Source organism: Merops nubicus, unplaced genomic scaffold (assembly GCF_000691845.1).
Source record: "Merops nubicus isolate BGI_N331 unplaced genomic scaffold, ASM69184v1 scaffold32612, whole genome shotgun sequence".
Taxonomy (NCBI): domain Eukaryota; kingdom Metazoa; phylum Chordata; class Aves; order Coraciiformes; family Meropidae; genus Merops; species Merops nubicus.
The window spans coordinates 1-22,394 of record NW_008593478.1 but is presented as its reverse complement, the minus strand read 5'-3'; the positions used below and the strand labels follow the sequence as shown (position 1 = coordinate 22,394).

The following is a 22,394-nucleotide window of genomic DNA, read 5'->3' as shown; positions in this document are numbered from 1 at the left end:
TCCCTCTGCTCTCTTCTTTCCAAGAACAATGTCTATACTGCGGTAAAGTACTAAAGAGATGTAGTAGGCATTGAAATTGACCATAAAATTGGTGGCAAATAATGAGGGTAAATGGAAATTTTTGTGGCACTTGTTCAAATCACTCTTGCAAAAAGTCAGATGTTTCCATGAGGAGGTGTCTCATGCTGTCAGTCCTGAGAGCTTATCTAAGATAATTCAGAATATTATATTATCTTTTCCTTAGAAAGAAACCTCAGAACACGCACAGTGCACTCCAAGAGACCTCATTAGCCAGCAATTAAGTGAAAATGGGCAGAATTGTTCTGAAACCTATTTTCATTAATGAAAATGTTTGTACATATAAGACTTAATGGAGCCTATACCTTCAAATTATTATAATATTGCTGCTGCTTTAATTGTGTGTTTATAATCCTGTCTTTATTGTAGAAACAAAAAGAAACAAGAACACAGCAGTAGTCTGCGTAGGTTGCAAATGAAGCTGAAGAGCAATTTTGAATAGACATTGACAGAAGCAGAGCAGTTCTTCAGCTGAAATTCCTAGCTGAAATAGAAAGCCTGGCTGCACTGGAGGGGACTGAAAACAGTTGAAGGCCAGGAAGAGTCTTTGGTTAAATTGGTGTAGAGGACCCAAGGAATATCAAAATGTGTTGTATCCAGGATGCTTCTAATCTGGCTACATGCAGGTTTTCCTGTTAGATTTAAAATGTGGGTTTACACCCAATTTTATTTTTCTGTGCTATCTCCATAATGAATTGTGTTCCACAAAATGCCCATGATTCACATCAGTGGATGAAAGAAAGAAGAGCGGCTAGAATATTACTTATCCCGAATTCCCTTGTATTCATCACATCAGAGAAAGTTACCAGTGTTTTTTTCCAAGGCACTTCAGGGATTGAGAGGAAATCTCGTCTCTCCTACAGTCCATGAAGTCTCACCCTGCTGCAGCAGCAGGGTGGTGAAGTGCTCAGATGAAGCTACATCACCCTGATTTTAGCAGTTCATTGACTACTGAATGAAGGAGAAAGCTTTCTAATTATTCTGCAGACACAATAGTAAATATTTAAGTAGTTACAGCTAAACAAAGCTAGAAGAGGTTTGTCTGTTCCACTTGAGTTTCATCAAGTTTGATTTACTAATATTCTAGGTTATGGTTTGCAAATTAGACTGGTGTTCATCTTTATCAGGGGAATACAGTATGAGCCAGTTGGTGCATTCACTGATCACTGCGAAATGGAGAAGTTAAAGCCATCTTTTGGAAGACGTAGTTTTCATCATGGACTAATGAACTTGTTAATTATCCCTCTGGCTTTGCTTGAAAGCTTCTTCTGGAGGTTTCACTCTCCAATTTTTCTTGGATGAAAAATGTGGAAAAGTTGGTGATATGAGATCATGTCTTGACCTAGATAACATTTATCAATAAGCCTATGTGTGGATGAAAATACAATGTGCTTGTATAGATTTATGTATCTGTTCTAGTTTGGGCCAATATTTGTTGTGTCTGGTTAAATAATATGTAGAAGGGGTCTTACTGTCTCTGCTCTGTGACTGATACTTTGTGAAGTCACAAAGTCTGGTTTGTCAAGATTCAAGATGAGAAACAGTATTGAGCAGCCAATGAATTTGTATTTCCTAAATTTATATGTATAAATGTAGAAACTTTACATGTCTTTCTATCTTGCTTCCTATACTGTATGTATATATAGCTACACACAGAGAAATATCAAATCAGACAATTTTATCTTTTTTGAATACCAAAGAGAAGTAGGCATGAACTGTCTTAGCTCCTTTGTTCTGTTAGAACAAGTTACAAACAGTTTGGCACTTAGCAAGCATGTTTGCTTGGCAAGGGCTACATGTTTACATCAAATAGTAGCAGTGAGCTGCTTAGGAAGCATGGCTTTTTGGGGTGCATGAGGGTAGGTGACATAACACCGCTAGGTTTGTGCAGATGTTCTGTGGACTGTTGTGGCATGTGTCATAGGAATGTTTTAGTGCTTCTCACTGTTCACAGAGCTGCAAACAGCATTTAGAGCATTGACACAGCTTACTGCCTTTATCTGTTACTGCTGGGGATACTTTTCCTCCCATTTAAATGACTCAACACATCATTCTTGAAAAAAGGGAGCACAGTTTAAATGCTATATTCAATTTTTTCATCTAGTATTCAATGTAACATTGATTTTCTTTCTTACATTTAATGATGCCCTTACTATGTGAGTGGAAGCTGCATAACAGAATAGATGACTCCTACTTTTGCTGTTGAAGTTATTTGAACTTGTCTGTCTCCTCTGACTACTTAGCAGCAGCCTTCTTGATTAAGATTTGTTTCAGTTTATTTTAGCTCATGTTCTGGAGCACATTATTTTCTTTACTAGGTGAGAAAATATTTGGATTTTCTTTTGCTGTTTGATCTTGCTCTTTTCTGTTCCAGCTGAATATATACAGAAATATATTCAGTAAGAATGGCAGATGTCCGTGTTGCAATAGATTTTTGTTACCTTCTGGAGTTTATAGTCTTTTGTCTGGTATATTGATTATTGGCTGCTGGACAGTTTGTTCAAGGTCACGAGATAGGAAACAAACCTGAGTTAAAAATACCTTCATAAAGGGTGCCTTAAAGCAGCTCTTTTGAAAGGCTGGTGCAAACAAATAAGTAAACAAGCAAACCCAATTTTTCTTTTTTTTGTCTTTAAAAGTGATAGAAATAACCTTGATTGAGTGGGTATCAGCCTGCAGTAAGTGCCATAGTAACAGTGAGAGCTGCTGCTGAACTTTCTGTGTTCCTTTGCACTGCATTATCCTTCTGCAAAAGTCTCATTATGCATCTTACCGTCTCTGTAGGTTACAGCATGCCATCAGAGTAGAGAAGTTATGCAGCTTGGAGCAGTAATTTATGAAAACATTCTTTGTGTTCTTCACTTTCGTCTTTCTTTTTATATTCTTCCTAGTAGTGAAGAACTCCACTCCTATGTTCTCCCCAGTGCTGCAAATTTTACTGCAGAGTGTTTTGTTAGAAGATAGCAAACAAAATTTGGCACTTTGCTATGCAGGTAGATTTAAACTGAGTTTTGTTATGTAACTAATCAGTGTCCAGTTTATCACTTAACGTTTGGGTTTCTCCTCTGGAACAGTTCACTCAGTCCACTGCCTTCTCTCTCCTGCCTTCTCTCCTGAGAGCCTCATAGAGGTGGGCAGAGACATGGTATTATTGTGGTTTTATAGATGATTTATACCACCTTTTCAGTATGCTACCTGCTAATCCCTATCTTCTGGCAGACATGACTAGATCCTGGTATCTTGGGGCCAGAAGAAACTCAAGAGACAATCATCCCCATGTCAAGAAGAGCTGTTTTCATATCCTCATCTTAAAGTCTTTCAAGGTTGAAGATTTCATGACTGCCTCTGCTTATTTATTTAGTGTTTAATTATTTTTAACACTTTCCTAAGATCTAAGGTCTATCTATTTTGCAGTTTAAGCCTGGTACGTCTTGACATGTCTACTAACTGCAAAGAGAACAAATTCTTTTATTTCTTCTTGAAAGCGGCCTTGGTCCTACCTGTCTGCTGCAGCCCCTTTCTGTCTTCTTTTCTTTAGGCCAATCTCTTTTCAAGTCTTTGATGGCTGCTAAATCCTTGCTCGCTCTATTTATTTGCTTCAGTCCTTCTTGAGATGTGGTGCCCAAACCCATGTTTAGTATTCCAGCTAGAGTCTTTCTGAGTGATTGTGGCATGAAAAGAATTACTCTAAGGTGTCTTGTTGGCTGCACTCCTGTTTTTATACCCCAGTATGACATTCAGGTTTTGGCAGTTGTTGCAACAGACAGCATCAGTGATTCACATTCATTTTATGACCTGTAACAATGCCAGGATCATTTTATGCAGAGACCTGTCTAGTCATTGCCCCTCTGCTATTTTTAATGATTTTGACATCTTGCTCCCAGCTACTTTGTTGAAGGCACCATAGTTCCTCACTGTCACGTGATTCAATGTGCATCCATCAAGAGGCTGTAATGCTGGCATCCCTGTGGCTCTGTGATTGAATGACAAAAAAAAAGGTGCAGACTTCCAAAACTATTCATGCCATCTTTCTGGAGAGCCTCAAAAATACAGGCAGTGCACATGGAATACATTCTGGGAGTCTGTGCATTGCTAGTTTCTTCCTGAGAACATCTTTGTTCTTCCCTGGTCATGTAGCCAAAGTACATGAACATACTCATGAAGTGTTCTAGATAGGCTTGTCATATGGAGCCTGTCCCATCAGTCATGCTGAATGCTATTCACTGAAAATCTTAGGATAGCAAACCATCTTTTCATTGTATATGCATAGAGAGAGTGTCTGTAATTGGCCTCTCCTTGGCCAAGGAATACAGATGTTACACTACTGCTATTCCTACTAAAAAAATTTATCAACAGGTCTTATATCATACTTTTTGCAAAACCAAGTGTTGCTTCTCTTTGAAAACATTGATGCCAGAGAGCCTGATAAGGTAATAGTAAGAAAGTGGTAAACAGATAGTAAAAATGGTAGAGAAATATTTCCCTTCAAAAAGAATGTTCTCCCAATTTAAATTGCTGAAGAGTCACTGATGTGAAATAATTTGTCCTGTTTGGGGGTTGGTTAGACATACTAGCTGATCTAAGCAGAAATTTCTTAAATGAAAATCTGGAGGCAAAAAGATTTATATTACAGAAGTAATGAAATGCAACATATTTTTTTACTTCATTCCATTTAATGAGGACTTACAGTCTTCCTTAAACCTTTTTTGGTTGGCCAAAGTTTGCATTTGGCTTATGAAAATTCTGCTGAAAGCTGAAAATTTGGACAATAAACTCATTTCTGAACAATCTGTATTTACTGGGCTTGTCTTGAAAGCTTCTCTTCCAGCTCTTCTCTTTCTGTCAGACTGAGCTGAAAAACATACTTACATCTAGTCAACTAGAATTAGTGAAAAATAAATAGGATTGTTCCAAACAGAAAATACATCAGATTAAACTTCCTTTGGGAAAAATGCCTCACTGGCTGCTCTGCATGAACACACTGACATTATTAACCTCTGGATCTTGTTTCTCTGATCTTTCTGTGTACTGGAGAGAAGAACAGAGAGCCACGTGCAGCTATGCACCGTCTTGTTTCCCTTCCCCTTTTATATTCTCTTCATGGATGTATTAAGGCAGTGGTTGAAATATGTAGATATACAAAGTTATGCTGTACTGGCCCTTCTGAATTACAGACAGATTGCTGTCCTAGAGGGATTTCTAAATTTCTATTCCAACATTTCTAGATTTCAGCTTTGGCCACTGGATAAGGAAATATGTCTTGTGCAATGAAGCTGAAGAGAAATTAAATTTTTCTGAAATTAGAGTTATCTTATTTCTGTGGTAGTACTTACGCAGGAAGAATTCTTCAGGGTATCTTCAAATATTCGGTGCAGTGTGGCTTGGATGTTGGTGCTTGCAATGAAAATCTATCACATTAGGGGATTCTCACCTCCTGCCTGCATGATTCCCAGTAGTTTTGTGATGAGTTATCTTACAGAGTGGTGTAGGATTTTAATACAATAATCTGCACATTAGCAGGAGTATGTCATGCCAGGGCTAAACCATCCTGGCCAAAAGAGAAGCCACAAATCCCAGAGCATTACAAATCAGTAAACTTCAAAAATTACGTGCCTGTGATATATTGAATTAGCTTTGACAGCTAGTGCATTTTTTTTAAGAAGACTGATTTCCTTCTTAGTGTTGACTTCAAACCCCAGTGCAACTAACTCCACATCTTGAGGAATATGCTGTAACATTGTAAAAATACTTGTAAGACTAGATAGACTAAGTGTACAAGTTGGGGAGATTTTTGGTGTGGAAAGATGATGTCAGCTTTGGCAGGCTGGGAGTCAAGGCTGCAGTATGCAGTCTCTTAAACGTGAGCTTCCAAAGGCCTTTGGAGAGTGTCAGGGGAGCTGTGCTGGGTTTCACTTCTCTTTGAGAATGCTTCAAGATTAGATGTCATTGAATGCTGCTGGCTTTGTAGGAATACAAGATTAGTAGTGATTTGGGGTGTTTCACCACACATCTTATTTCCTGATCAACTTGACTTCAGTTTTAAACAATTTTGTCAGTTGCTGCTGCTTCATAATTTGTACAACTACAAATTTCAGTAGTAATTTTCAACATTTTCCCCATGGTTTCTGGAACAATGGTTAGAAACACCTGCTCTGCAACAGCATTTTGGTTTGAGATTGGCAATAATGCCTTTTTCTAAACCAGAAGTTTACCATCTCACATTTGAATTGAAAGCTGCCACTGACTTCTAATGGTGAGAGAGAACCCACTTAATTTATCCTCTGTATGGTAGTATTAAAACTGTGGCGCTCTTTAAGGCAAAATATATTTTCACTAGTGAAGAGCTATCATTTGCCTTATGTAATTTTCCTCAGTTTTTTACTTTGTTTTTGTCTGTTAGCGTAAGAGTTCTAAATGATTCAAACCCTTGCTTAATGTCTAGGGAGATGGGACAGAGTGATGGATAAAACTGGTCACCTGAGAAAGGTGGTTCAACAAGGAAATTGTGAGGGCTATACAGAAAGTAATGAAAGTGTTCTTCATAGCTGTTATCTAGGAAAAAACCCTAAGTGTATGTGTCCTCAGAATAAGGCTGATTATTCTGGGCTCCTACCACCAGGGAACAGTCATTTTCTACCTGTGGATTTTCTATTCTTTCCACCGCTAAGAATTCTCTTAGGGGGATCTGCCCGACTTTGTGTGTGTAAGCCCATTTACAGCAGGAGGGGGAAAGCTAATCCAAACTGAATTTCAGTCACTTTTGCTTTCTGGGATATATAGAATTTCCCTTGAAGTTTGTACAGAGTCTGTGGTTGGCACAGAACAGACCTACTGGCTCCTTTGATACTTTTAAGCCACTGCTTCATCAGTTGTGCAGGCTTTTGGTTTATTTCCAAGTTCAGTCTAACATTCTGGTTTTGATTTAGAGACCCTGATGTTATTTTGATCTTTTATCTTGCTGTAACATTGTTTCCTTGTGTTTGTGAAGTTGGTTAGGAGCAAAATGATTATTTCAGGCTAAAAGGTTGCAGTGAGAGCAAGAGAGGATTTTTAGATTCTGGGGCACCTGGGTGAGCTGGCAGATCTGGAGCATCATCTCAGGAAATATTCCGGTATCTTTCTTGCCTAAAGCCAAGTGCTGAAGTTGTGGCTGTTTTAGACACATGAATGCTAAAAGAAGTTGGGAGGTTTCGGTTTTATGGAAGAGGAGGAAGAATATAGGTTTTGATGAGCTTTGTGAGGATTCTCAGAAGAACAAATCTTTTAGGTCATGAACAGGAGGAAAAATGAAATTCACAGTGACTGGGGCAGTTCAGTCAGTTTCCAGTTAAATAATATGAATTTCACAGATAGGTTTGTATTGTTATATAAATGATGTTGTGAGAAAGACACAAATGTGCCTTCACTTGCTCAAGGAGTTATTTCCAGATTGTTTTTATACTTTACATAGTTATAATTACTTTTTTTTTAAAAAAAATAAATATATATTTGTGGGGGAACTTGTGCTTACAGGTAGTTTTGAGAGTGACTGCTAGTACTGTTAATTCTTTTATCTTTCTGAGGTAGATTGAAAGTGTTGAGGTTTATTCTATGTATATATATGATCAGGGCAAGTCTATGTTTTTAAATAGAAGCAGATTCTGAACTCTTGATGAAGGTCACTTTACCTTCTGTGTTGTAAAGTTTTTATTTGGCTTTCTGTGGAAACAAAGGGTTATATATTATCATTTGCAGTGTACTGAATGGCCTTTGTTTCCACGAAAGAGATTGCATCTGGTGGTCTTACCTAACCCAGCTTCTGATACTCATTTTTTAATTAAGTTCTCAGCTAAATATATGCTTTGAGGGGTCATTGAAAACTATAAGGATGACAGGAAGGCAGCACAGTTTCAAGATAATAAAGTCATGTAGCACTACTAAAGATGAACATACGAACAGTGACCTTTCTGAGATAATATAGCTGCTTCTTGACATTTTTTTTAACTTACAAAAATATAAAGTTAACAGAAATTTAATTCATACACTTTCCTCTCTGAGCTGCCCTATATGCACATAGAAACACAGCACCCACACTTGGCAGTTCTGATTTTGCTCTCTCCTCACTTCTGCGTTTGCTTTTTCCTCTTATTCCTGACCCTCAGAGCTGAAAAACATTTGTATCAAGGTATTGTTTCTAGGCAGGAGTTTGAAGGGTGCAATACTGCTATTGTTAGTGCTGTGCTAGAGAAGAAATGCCAAGCTGGGAAAGAGGCACAGCAAGGACTTGTTTGAACTCCCATAGGGCTTCCAGTGAAGATGCTCATTATCTTGTAGAGACTCGAGTTCATCTTGTGCTGTATTGTAGCCTTAGTGACTGCAGGGCAGAAAGGCAGCTGCTTCACTTTAGTGCATGGTGTGTAGAGTACTGAATCCAAAATGTGACATTTATGTATTTTCTATTCAGAAATAAAAAAACCTTCATCAGTTTAAAGTTTTTATGAGTGATATAAGCAAAACAGAACTAGTGCTTGTTTCTAATCAGATAAAATGGTGAAAAATAATTGATTTTATACTAAAGGATGAAACAGCCTTGAGACTACAGTTTTTCTACCTGTGTGTTGGTATGTGTGAAGCAGTAATTCCATTGATATGGACAGCTTTACTCAGGTGTGCACTCACTCAGATACTTTTTTTTTAATAGTCAGACTTTATGTGTATCTTACATCAAGTTCTGTCATGCAGTTTCCACATGCAAATGCTGGCTGAATTTGCAGCCTAGTAATATGACATTATTGATAAATGCCATAGCTGGGAAGAGAGCATCTCTTTATAAAGACTTTTAAATCAAGCCCCAGCCCCTTGTGAGTGGTGGCCAGGGCAACGGGGTCCTCTGCTGTCACCAACCATGACATTCCTAAAACTTGGTTCAGAGCTCTCTGAAGTAATTGGGAGTCCTGCCAGGAGCTTTCAGTGTACTTTGGATCAAGCCTGCAAGTTCTTGAATTTCAAGGAATTTAAGACCAGGTCTAAATTCAGAAACCTTGTTTTTCCCAGGAATGTTAATTTTTATCTTCAGTCAATTGCTGTATATCAGCAAAAAAATGTTTTTAAGAAGCTAAAAGGTGTGTAACAAAAATACTCTCACATCATATTATAAATACTAGATTGGCAACACTGCAGTAAACTATTCTTTATTTGTTTGATCAGATTTTATACAGTTATGTGTTGTTCTGTTTTTTCACCATTGATATATGTTGTTCTTCCCCAAAATCCATCAGTAAAACCACCTCTTTTGTCTTCATTTTTTTGTTCTTCTGTATAGTCATGTTCCAGTCACAGTTTTGAATCTGCAAAATTTTGTCACTTAAATGGGTGCGGTAGTCCTCATTAGTAGTCAAGGATAATTTTTTAATGTATTTATTTATTTTAAATTATGTTTTTAATATTATTTTTTTTCTTTCTTTCAAAATTTAGGTTGAGAACAGACCAAAGTATTACGGAAGAGAGTAAGTATTTTCCTCTTTACATATCTGTTGGGTATATCTAAAAGTTGTTTTCTCGAAGTTAAAAAAAAAAAGACACAATGAAGGTCTGATAAAATATTTTATTTTGCTCTTCACTTCAAATGGAAGCTAAATATATTGAAATCCTAATAATTTAGCAATGTTGTAAACCAGTAGTGCTGCTCACAATCCATGGACTGTGCTGCTATATGAGCCTGAATGTTTATTTTGCCTTTTTTCAGGAGAGTTTGGGGAAAAAACGTTGTCTGGAGTATTTTTTCTTTTTATTTTGGTTGTCTTCCCTGTAGTCCTGAAGTGGCCTGGAGAGGAGAGAAGCAGCTTGGCTCTCTCACTGCCGTTTTGTGTATATTCCTGTATTTTCACCAGCCTACATAGTCATGGAAGTCTGCATTCTGTTCTTCCTGCTAAAGTTACGAGGTCCAAAATACCAAAAGAGGTATATTTTTGTTGTGAGGAAAATAATGGAGCACTAGAATTTAATTCCTTTATGCTCAGCAGTCTTCTTGTCAATAAATTAGCTTGAAAGGGACTGGATGCTGCATTGGCATGGAGATTTGGGCAGGTGAAGCTGATGGGCATAGCCACTGCAGCAACCACCCAGATCGGGCATTTGGCCTTTACCAGGGTAGTCTGCTGAGGCCCTAGCCCATATTGCTAGCTAAATTACTTTGATCCTATGTTCAGTTTTTTTCTTCCATCCCAGATACATCATCTGTATTTAATGATCCTTTTCTACCATCAAAAACCTCAAGAGCCAGTAGCTTTGCCCCTAATTAGTGAAGTTTCATTTTTTAAATATTATCTTTGACAACAGGGAATTCAAATCTAGCCACTAGAGTACAAAACTGCTGAAGACAGTACTTACCTGAGTAACTCGTCATATTTCTCACAGCAGGACTTGCAAAACCATTACCACAATCTCTTATCCAGGAACCTGTCTGGATGTTGACATACTCTGGGTTTGTGGAACAGCAGGGCTGGCAGGAACTGTAAGAATTTATCTTGGTGAACCTGCCCAGGCAAGATCACATTAGTTATTATCATTCAAAAAGATTTCAGAACCACTGAGACAGTCCTATAGAAACAATTGACTCAGTGCTCAGTAGTGCTTGGAAAGAGAATCAAGAATTCCTAGGGAAAAAAATAGAAAAAAAAAAACAATTACATTACTGTATAAATCTGTGATGTGGCTACATTTTAAATAATGCATGTAGTTCTGGTCCCTCTCTACCCCTTCCTCCTCCCTCCTTTTTAGACAGGTTATAGAAGAAATGAAAGCTACAGTGAAGTGCAACAGGATGTGGCTCCTGTAATAGGAGGAAAATGAACAGGTCTTCCTTAGTGGGTGTCCAAGACAAGGACATGCACAGTGTCCCTCCCAAGTTCATTGCCATGTGGTGCTGTGGAGGCCACAAGCATAAAGATCTTAAAGGATTTAGAAGTGAGATTCTCATATTCATGAAGGGTGAGGTCACAGCTGATAAGACACAACTTCCAGCTCAACCAGTGTTGGATGGACAGGGATGTGAAATGAAAGAAATACATCACTGCTGCCTGTACTCTTTCCATGCACATTTCATGTTGGCTGCTGTCACAGGCAGGCGCCTGAATTCAGGCGGTTTTGTACAACATACAAGCTGGTTTTATGCACTCATAAAAATGTACCAGAAATATCCATGCTTAAATTATTTTTTTCTAGGGGATGCTTGTTTCAATTTGGGTATGGCAATAAATTAGTGTTTTCCCCCACCTGTACAGACAGAAAGCATGAATCCATTGACATAATTTTGAATTGGAGGTCACTCTGTAAAGATCACCTAAACCTAGTATCTTCAACATGTATTAGCTGTGAAAAGACAACATAAAGAGAATGGAACAACACTTGTATTTACATCCGATGTGTTTTTCTTCTCTGCCACTGCTGAGCCAGAGGCAGTGTTAGAAATGTGCCACTTCATATGTATTGTCAGAAAAGAGAAAATGCTAAAGGCCAGTACATTTTAGTCACAGAATCACAGATTGGTAGGGTTTGGAAAGGACCTCTGGAGATCATCTAGAAATAGTCCCTTTTTTTCAGCAGCAAAAATAAAAACTGTCAAAACCTCTGAAGAGACCCACGGAGACTTACCAGCTTGCAAAACTTCTGTGTTTGTACTTACAGAAACATCACTGCTAAATACTGTTTATCAGAAGGTTGAGTGTGCATCCTAGGGCCTCTTTCTTTCTTAAAATAGCAATGGCAAAAGAATCAGAGAAATTTTCCAACACTCAATGAGGAATTCATGGAAATGAAGAAAACAAGATTTTTCTCATGGCTACTGTATCTTCTTCTACTTTAATTTATGGAGAATAAAAGTTTGAATAACTCTTGCCATTTCTTGTCTCAGTTTCCCTTACAAATTTGAGGAAGCAATGTTAATACAAAAGTAAAGCAAACTGAGAATAAGAATGGCCTCTCATTTTAATTTTAAGTCATCTCCATTTAAAAAAAAATAATGCCTTTGTGCTAGTTTTCAATTCTGTTGTAAGGCATCCAGAGAGGAAACAAAGATGAGTGGCATAGACTAGTAGAGCAGAAAAGTTGTGATAAGGTGGGGCATATACAGGAAATAATTGTAGTGTGTGGTTGAGAGTTATACTGACTGAATCTACATCTACAGTGTAGTTTTTGTTTTGCCTCTGTGCTGGACTTGCCCAGGCTGGATGACTGTCCTGCCACTTCTAGATACTTGAACTCTGTCCTATTGGCTTAGACCATGATGCTCTGCAGTGCATAAGTGTTCAAATGGTTTCTGGGGTGAAGGAGAAGCCTCTGGTTGGATTATTCTGTAAATCACTGAAATGTCTTCTCTTAGGTTTCACGGGATCATTTCTCGGGAGCAAGCAGATGAAATACTTGCAGGTGTAGAAGGAGCATATATTCTTAGAGAAAGCCAGAGGCAACCCGGCTGCTATACTCTTGCTCTCAGGTAAATGCTGTTTAATAAAGGCTTATAGATCAAATGTAAATGTGTCTAATGGAGGAGAATGTATCAGTCCCTTTTAAGTCAAGTCTCTGCTCACTGTTACTTGATCCACTTCATGGTGTCAGAATGATTTTACACCCTCTTGTCAACAGTTTGACAGTCACAGTACTGCAATATTGTCACTCTTTTAGCACTGAGCTAGGAAGTCCCTTTTCAGATGCTGACTTTGCCTGTTTTCAAAATTTTTACTACAATACCAGAGGTCACTTTTTTTCCCTAACTAGAATTCAAGCTTGCTCTATAAATGCAGTGTGAGGCATGGGATGCTGCTGCTCAAAGAAGTAAGACTCTGCTATTCAGCTCAATGAAAAATTCAACCTACAGCCTCAGCACCCTTCACCAGTGCCTCTCCCAGCTTAGCTGTGCCATTCAGAACCTGCCTACGCAACAGTCTTAAAGCTTCTATGGGTTAGCAGCAAGAGGACCAAATAGTCTATTGGGTTTTGAAGAAACAGACTGCTTGGCAATATTTTACAGTGTTCATAGCATTATTACTTCTGTGGGATATACACAAAATAGAAGTCTGCTTTTTTACCCTTCTGCTGGTAAGCCAGTGGGAAAAATCCCTTAAGGAGTTATCCCAAGTAGCTGTGATATGGTGCTGAAATCGTCCTCAGAATTAGTATTGATGTACAGATGGTAGAGCTGGAAAAGCTGATGAATCATGCCAAGTAGAAAGTGGTGTAAATTAAAAGCAACTTTTGTCATCTGAAAAAGAACAAATGTAATTTTTTAGGGTTTTGGAAAGAGATTTCAAAATAAAAAATAAAAAGAACTGCTGAAGAATGTGGATTATGGCTAAATGCCTGTTGTTTTGACACAACAACATGATTTCTAAATCTGTCTGAATAATTATTTGTAAAATCATAAACTGAATTTGATAGTAAATTGGGAATTCATATGAAAATGTGGGTGAAAAAATAAGATGCTTAACCAGTGTGGTTTGAATACCCAACAAAATATGCAGACATCCACAAAGTACCATTTAACCCCATGTCATATCTTCAAATCCTGTAATCAAGAATGGGATTCTATTGTCAGTATTGTACACTGAATGTGCTACTTCAGCACTATGTTTTTTAAAACTCTTTAAAAAAAACCCATAGATCACACACCTGCCATAAGCAACTGTGTAGGGCCAGAGTTATCGCACAAAATTTTGGATGTTTAACTGGGCCCCTGAATTAGGATCTTGGTCTCCCTGGCTTCCTGACAGGGTGATTGAGACCCTTAGGATTTGAATTACTTGCTAGAGATGCCCCTCTTCACTGATTGTAAATATGCTAATGGTTTGATTAAGCATCATTTCTCCACCTCAGTAATGTTTTGGGTTGGAAAAGCCATTAATACAATTACGTATCCCAGTGTAAGGTCTTGTCAATGTAAAGTTGCCTTTCTGATTGCTGTGGTAGTCCCCTTAGCACTTAGATTTAAACCAGACACGTCTGGGTGGCGTGGCTTGTTACAGAGAATTAACCCTGGTTCTGCAGCCCGGTCAATGCGATGCAGCCAGGTTTAGGTTTACACTTGAGTTGGTGTATCCATAGAGATCCATGTGCCACCATGGGCATATTCTATATGTAATCCAGATAATATAGACTCATCAGTGAAATTACCTTATGAATGTTTTGCCACTATGAATTCTCACTTTCACTCTTATCTCTCTGTCTTTCCTCTCTCCCTCCTGTTATTCTGGTATTTGCAGATTTGGTAATCAGACCTTAAACTACAGGTTGTTCTATGATGGGAAGCACTTCGTTGGGGAGAAAAGATTCGAATCAATCCATGATCTAGTTACAGATGGCTTGATAACACTGTATATAGAAACAAAGGCTTCAGAGTATATCTCCAAAATGACAACAAACCCCATCTATGAACACATTGGCTATGCCACATTGCTTAGAGAAAAAGTGTCCCGGAGGCTGAGCAGAACAAAAAACGAATCAAGAAAAGCAAGTGTAACGAGTGAAGAAAATACTCCAGTTGAAAAGGTAAGTATTCAGTCTAAAATTTTGGCAATTAATACCAGTCTTGCTATCTAAATCTAAGAGAAAAAAAAGTGTTTTGTCTAAAGATCTCTTTTGCTATACATTATGAAGTATTACTATCCCACTGAAAAGTTTATATCCTGTTAATGTGATCTTGGCTCCAAACTAATATTTGACTGGAGCTTATGATGAAAGCTTTCTAATAAGTACCAAATGCAAATATTTCACTGTGTAAATATATGTGTATATATATATATACTGGCTAACTTAGGAACTGCATCTAAAATTGTTCACAAATTATATTTCTCTGTCCATGTAGACTCAAGCATATTTCACAGTAAAATTATGAAACTGGTTCCCACTGACCCTTCACCACAGCTCAAGTTTGTTATCTTTCCATTCACAGTGCAAAGCTCCTCTTTTCTGTCAAGTCTGTGGTGGATGGGTCTCAAATTGGGATATTGTGTGTTTTCTTCTCTTTCTTCTTATGGGCCTGAAATTGGGGTGTTGCGCGTTTGCCTCCCTTTCGTCTTGTTCTTCTGGTTTGAAGTGGGCTTTCCTTGATCTCCTTCTCTCATGCACCCATATCTCATAGCATTGTGTGGGCAAGGACTCATTTACATAATGATAAATTGAGAATTTTGTGCAGTTAGCAGCCCTCTGGAGATGTAAAACTAAAAATTCTTTTACATATGAGAAACAGTCTTGTAAGCGGTGATGTGGATATTTTCATTTCCCAGGTGGTAAAGCAGTAAGAACTGTCAAACAAAACTTTTTTTTAGCCCAGTGTTTGTGCTGCATTGATTTATTGACGTTTGTAAGCATACTTCTGCAGTGTGACTGATGATTTTAGTGTTCATTGTGCTGGCTAGAGAGTTGGGAACTAGAGCCAGTTTGTTATTGGGAAGCATGGAGTGAATTTGCCGTCATATAGTGATATTGAGCATGAAAACAGATTAGCCTTTTTGTGTGTATCCTCATCAATCTAGGACATTTCTAGCATTGTTATTATCTGTTGGGTTCACATATCTGCATTGGCTGCTTTTATACTGGTTTGGATTGTTCAGTAGCAAAAATTGCTCAAGTAACTGACCTGGCATGTAAACCTATTCATCCTCTATAACAAATTAATTCCAGTTACAATGACATTTTTTGAGGAAGGCATACTGCTGCAGGAAAACCCTTTGGAAAATGACACAGTAACAAATCCTCCATTTAAGTTTTATTTCAAAATCAATCCACTTCAGTTGATTCCTGTGATTGGATGCTAGTTGGTTGTGAGCGTAACAGGCACAAGAAAGTGAATTTCTACTTTATTTGAGGCACAATAAGTAATAAACATAGTGTGATATAACAGACGTTTTTGTGTAGAGAGGAAAATTGTCTAGGAGATGTTCTGGAAAAGTTTCTTTTATATTGAAAAATTACTGGACCATCATTGGGATGACTGTTAATGTTATTACATGACTGTAGTGTAATAAAGGAATCATAGCAGTTGAAAATCATGCTACATTCTCTAGGAAATCAGGAGAATTCTTTTTTGTGCAAGAAAAAACAGCATTTCAAATTGGTTCAGTTTTACTTATAGTCCTTGCAGTTGAGGGGCAATGGTCTCTTCTGTCTCTCAAAGTGCTCTCAAAAACTTCAGAGGAGTTTCTTCTAGAATCATGTATTTCCTCATAGATTGTATTTTCTGTTGCGGTTTGGGTTGAGCATCGTTTCTCAAGCTGGGCTGTTTTGACTAGGTACTGTAAAAGTCTTTAAACCAACAGACAGCAAACTGTTGCTGAAGGAGCCCCTACCCTCTCTCCTTCACAGCCACCTTTTTGCTGATGTGTGGTTTTAGGCACCTACACAGAAGATGACACTAGAATACAGCTCCAGATTAAAACAAACTCAGCCAGTAGAAAAAAAATCTGAATTGTCATCCAAATCTGCTACCTCGTCCACCTCATGTGAGTGAAAATGAAGCAAAAAGGAAGGGCAAGACTTTTTTTCTGATGACAGCTCAAAAAATGATGATACTGGCTTAAAGGGAGTGTAGAGCTGCATCTGTAGTTCCAGATACTTGTGCTTGAAAATGTTTGGACTTATATAGGTTGCTGTCAATAGTGAAATACCTCTGGGCTTCATTAATGATTGGATTAGGTCTTCTTTTCTGTTGCAGCTGAATGAAATGAAAGTGTTTAGAGTATTGTTTACCTCTGAGGTGGTTTGTGATGCAAAAGGCAGTACTGCGGGTCCTTACCCTACCAGGACTGGTGCTCATCTAGATTGCTGTGCGTGCAGGCTCTAGCAGCCTGCAAGACTGCGCTACATGGCTGCACTGTCATGTAAAAATAGCTGGCTTCAGCTCAGCCATTACATTGTTGGCAACCCTCTCTGCCTTCTTCCCACTGAGGGGAAGCAGCAGAAGGACTAGCAGCTGTTTCTAACATATTTTTCTTACCAGGAGGGGTAGGAGCAATCACAGCTACAAGAGTAGTAGGGCTAAATAGGCAAGGTGATCTGCTCACAGGCTGAAGACCTGCTGTAGAAGCTGAAGCCTCACTGTTGATGATTAGAACTCCCAATGGGCTTCTCTGCTGTTACTGGTAGTTTTCCATCATCCCATGCAAATCCATGTGAAAAATATTATGTCAAAGAAATTATTAGCAATGAAAGAAATTCAGAGAAGTCTGTATGGGGAAGCCTGGCATGGTTGCTTTTGATTCATGTGTTTCTGAGAGAAGCTCATGACAGTTTTTGGTAGCAGAGAAAGACTGAGGAGTCATCATTCCCATTTGTTCCTCACAGTAACCTCAGAGTATGGACTGGGCTTTGGAATAAGTGAGTGAAATACAGACAGTTTCTCAGTAATAGCATATGAGGACAAAGGAGAATAAAGGAGATTTAATGTTTGTTTTTATATAAACTTTACAAGTCCTCTAAAATATAAAAATAATATGAGTAAGTAGTAGTTCAGTGGGAGTTGTAGAAAATGTTTTGCTTGAGGCTGTTTTGTGTTGTACAGCATTTTAGACAAAGGTCATGGTTTGCCCACAGATCAAAACCTTTCCCACTTTAATTACTCTAATACATTTCAGACCCCTAGAAAACCTCTAGAAAAGTGAATTAATATTCAGTGTGACTTTTTCCTGCAAAGTAAATTCTTTGCTGCATGTGTGAAAAATCATTGAGTTTTTTGTAAGGTATGTTTTCTCTGCCTAATTTAGCAGGTAGAATGTAATTTTTTGGCAACTGAGCTGGTTGGTTTAAAAGCGCTGACCGGAGTATTTTGGATGTTTCAGAAATGATGGGGGTAAAGCCATACATGCAGGACAGAAACTGCCATTATTTCTCAAGAGAAAGGTGAGAACTTGGCGCTCTAAGGTTAAGCATCAGTACTCCACTTGCAGATTAGGCTTTTTACAAGTGAGATTTAGTTTTATAGTGAAACCAATTCCAGAGTGTGAAAGTGCAGCTGAAGGCATTCGTCTCCTTAGCAGGTTTGTTAACACCATCCGGGGAGCCTGCACGTTCTGTGGCCTCCCACGTTGACAGCAGCGATTATTCAATGTCTCGGTGACTCCTGTGCTGCTGCTCCCCGTGGGGTAGGTCAATGTAAGGGGGCCACTAAGACACGGGCTGACGGGAGGAGCACGCAGTCAGATGAAATGTCTTGGTACTGCCTGGGGAACCTGTCTGTTCCCATAATGATAATTTCTTTAAGGTTGTAATTAGTGGAGTCATGCCCATTCCACAGAGAGGGCTTGATACATCGGCTGGATTGAGCTGTTTTAGTTCATGCCTTTTTATCCAATGTTTTTTGTAACAGGCCTAAAAAAATATTTATGTTTTAAGATACTTAATGCTGATGTTTCATCCAAAAGTTATTTCTGTCTGACTTTAAAGAGGTGCTAGATTTGTCAACAGATTCTAAATTTTAGTCTGGGTAGATGAACAGATCTTTAATCTGAAAGGAGCCACGATGATTTTTGGGAATGAAGTGTTGTGGGAGAACAGCATGCTGCAAATACTTTCTTAAAAGTATAGGCAGTTGTCATTTTAATGGTATCCAGCTTCAGAAAAGATTTTGAATGGAGAAATATTTTTTTTTGTGCAAAGAACATTTGAAGATTGTATGTTGTCTGCTTAGGGTTGTGATTTAAGCTTGGACAAGCTGTGATCACCTGCTTTGTGTTTGCTCTGCTTATGGAATGCTCTGTTTGGGGGAAATGAATATATACAAGAAGACATAGGACAGATAAGTACCTGGTACTGATATGCACCGTACTTAATTACCAGTAGTTCACGTTACTGATGAATGTAGGAGAAGAGTAACTTGCTGTAAGCAATTAATCTTCATATGTACAAGAGAAAACATTCCAGTAGTCTGACAGCAAAATATGTGCTTCTAAAACGTTTATCACTATCACACATCATGTTATCCTGCAAGTGCTGCCTTTACTGCATCAACAGTCTTTGTGTCTCTGGCAAGGAAAAAAAAAATCTTCCTTTCTAATCCTACACCAGAAAGTGTAATTTGGAAAAAATATATTCAAAGAATTTAAATGTTGGAAGTAAATGCAAGCTGGAGTTTCAGGAATGCTCTAATCAGGTAAAAGCTGTCATGGTTGCTGATGAGAAACTGTCCTGGTTCCCTGCTCTTGCACTTCTCTTCCCACTGCTGTGACCTGCCCTGTGCACTGCCACAGCCACCCTGTGCCCTGGGTAGGACCTGGATGCTGTGACTCAGGGCCCTGTTTCAGGCAAAGGCTGTGCCCCACACCTCGCTTCTTTGCTATGCTGGTATTAGGCAGGAGCAGTTCCTCAGTTTGTGGCCTTATCACTTCTCAGGTACTCACCTTAGCATGGGGGATGCGATGAGAACGGCAGGCTGGGGTTAAAGGAAAGCTTGGGCAGCAGTTGAGCTTCAAGTGTTTTGCAAAAAAGAATGATCTTAGCATATCTGACAGAGGACAAACGTTGGTAAATGTGGTAGAGATTAAGGATGATTTTCTCAGTGCCAGGTCTGCACTTGCTTGGATCCTGGCAAAGCTCCCATCAGCTTCTGGCCAAGTGAGGTCTGGCTCAGTCAGTTGAAACGTACCGGTTGTACGTGAAAGAGGAGTTTGCTTGGAGCCTGGGCTGGAGCACTTGCTCTGCTCGCTGGTTGCAAGTACATGCCAGGGGCAACAAGAGGCTTTTGATGATGATGGTCTGGAAAGACTAGTGTAGCAGTCTGAGCTAAACCAAGAGCAAGCTGTATGTGGAGTCTTCACTTAACAGCAGGACAGTGCAGAAAACTTGCTGCTTGACATGGTCAAGCTGCATAACCTCTCTATCTGTTTCGCTGGAACTTAGTACAGGGTGTTTAAGTGAAATGACAGAGCCCATAGTTAATGGTGCAGCTAGAACTGAAGGGCTGAAATGATAAGCGCATTACAGAGTCTGGAAGGTTGTAAAATTTCTTGGCAGAAAATCCCCCACAAATAATAGAGAGATACAAAAGCTATTCCTATTAAGGCAAAGGTGACAGAAAAGGAATAATAACTTTGCTAGAAGTAGTAGTTGGTATTACTGTCCTCATTAGCCATGCCGCTCACGTACAGTTTCCCACAGTAGAAAATGCAGGACTTCCAGGAAAGACTGTTCTCTAACGTCTCTTAATTAGAGATGTAATCTGGCTATGGAACTAAATTTGTTAGGGGCACTGCAGTTTTCCTTACATCAAAACTGCACAAGAGACAGCCAATTTTAAGAGAACCTCTGGTTTGGTTCCATTTTTGCAAGCATTTACATTTCTACATCATTATTCATACTGCGTCCCTTTCTGAAGGCCTTTTTGCCTCATCTTACCGCTCCATTTTTGTTTCTTCATTGAATTTTCTACAGGTGCTGCTGTTAGCCAATGATAAAGAAATCTTTTCAGTTTTTCATTTATTCATTATTCTTCCCATTCAGCAGCTCCTCTAATGATCCTATTATAGGTTGCTATCTAGTGTTTAACACTCTGCTGGGATGTCTATCCTGATGTTGAACATTTCCTTCCACACGAGGGCTGCAGGGTTCTGCATGTCCCAGCAGCAGATCGTGGGGTTAAGAAGATAGTGAGCAGAAACATCTGTTCCTGCAGACTCTGGGCTGGAATCCCACTGATAATTTGACACAGTGTGTTTCACATTGCTTTCAACTCCCTGGTTCTTGCAACATGTAAAATGTTGCTATATGCATAGCCACAGAATTCATAAGGGATTTCCCCCTGGCAGTATTGATTTTGCCTGGAAGATGCTCAGATACCACACTGATAAGTAGCAACCTAAAGCCTATACACAAATGTGGCCTTTATCTGCAGATTTCAGTAATACAGGCAGTGATAAAAGGTGTGTGGCATTTTTGCTGCTAGAAGCAACAAACTTATACATCAAAATTACTTTGGGAGCAATTAATTCCTTTCATCAGTCACTCAGGTTTCTCCTGAAAGAGTAGTATTCCACACACAGGTTACCACATGTACATACTTCATTGTAGCATGCCCTGACAGAGTACTTAACTACATACTTGACTTTCTTCTTTAAATAACTGTTAGCAATTCAGTAGTGATTTAATCCTGAATGTTCTTTGCTGTTATACTGCAGTGAGGAAGAGTTTATGTGAATGCAGTAGATCAACCAGTATATGTAATTTAATAGCAGTTTTATATTTTTAGAGACTAAAAACATCTTACTGAAAATACAGATCATTTTCTTTTGCTTTTTAATGCTGCCATTCTTTTATATTTTCTAGCTGTGTCTCTTTACAGTTTCTTTTTTGTTTAAAGTATCATAAATATGAAATGGGCAATATTTAAGAAATAAAAATAAGAAAGTTACCAAAGTAAAATAATGGAAAGTATCTTCTTCAGTTCTTTCCCTCTGACTGTCTGTGTTTATGAATAGGGAAAGGGATTCTGCTTTGTAGTTGATAGTAGAATTCCTAACTAGTAGCTAATGTTTTGCCTGATTTGGCAACGATTTGTGAGAGGAATAATTTCATTTAATTTTAACAGTAATGGAAATCGGAAGTACGAAGAGAAAGAGAGGCTCCAATGAAAAGTATTTGATTACATTGCTTCCCTGAGCTGTTAACTTCTCTCCAGGTTCCTGGTTTATGTTATTACCATTAACGTAGGGTTCATGACTTCTGCTTTAAGCAGAATGAGGGATATGATTATGCCTGAAGAGAGCTTGTAAGTTGGGGACAACGCTGATTCACACAGATGATGATGCAAGGGATATGATCTGATCCAAATGCTACTGAAAGTGATGGGAAGACCCCCAAAGATTTCACTGGGTCTTGGGGCAGTTCAGGGCAGTCCTAAGCATATGGAGCACAGATGAATACAAAGTCTGTTACCACCAGAGTGTTTCTCAATTCAGTGGTTTAGAAAGGTAGGCAAGTGGAAGTGATGTGAAAACTTCATACCTGAATACCGCAACTGGACATTAAAGTTTTCTCAAATGAGAATGTCAGATTAGTACTAAAAGTGATAAGATACACCAGAAGTTCTCATAGTAGTCCTAAGGCAAACACCACTTGGCTCTTCAAGTGCAGTACTGTATCTGCAGCTAGGCTCTGCTGACTATATAAATTAATCTTTTCCTCTTGGGCATTTTCCTGTTATGAGCACATTAATAATTCTAATAAAGCTGAATGCTTGTTGCATAAAAAACATATTTAGTTTGATATTTTAAAAATATAAGCTTTATATGATTTTTTTTTTTTTAATCTTGGCTTTTATACTCTTAACATAGAAGAATGTATTCTAGGCTTATGAC

At 38.5% G+C, this 22,394-nt stretch overlaps 1 protein-coding gene across 1 annotated transcript in view; it reads left to right on the top strand.

The window, feature by feature from the left end:
• Positions 1-14,598, top strand: part of LOC103768321 (beta-chimaerin) — a gene marked incomplete at both ends in the record, with an annotated part of 27,710 nt that extends 13,112 nt beyond the window's left edge. Inside the window, 3 exons of the mRNA XM_008935463.1 lie at positions 9,532-9,563; positions 12,437-12,550; positions 14,313-14,598. Of these exons, the coding sequence (XP_008933711.1) occupies positions 9,532-9,563; positions 12,437-12,550; positions 14,313-14,598 (432 nt within the window). The remainder of the gene's footprint in view (positions 1-9,531; positions 9,564-12,436; positions 12,551-14,312) is intronic.
• Between the last annotated feature and the right edge of the window lie 7,796 nt (positions 14,599-22,394).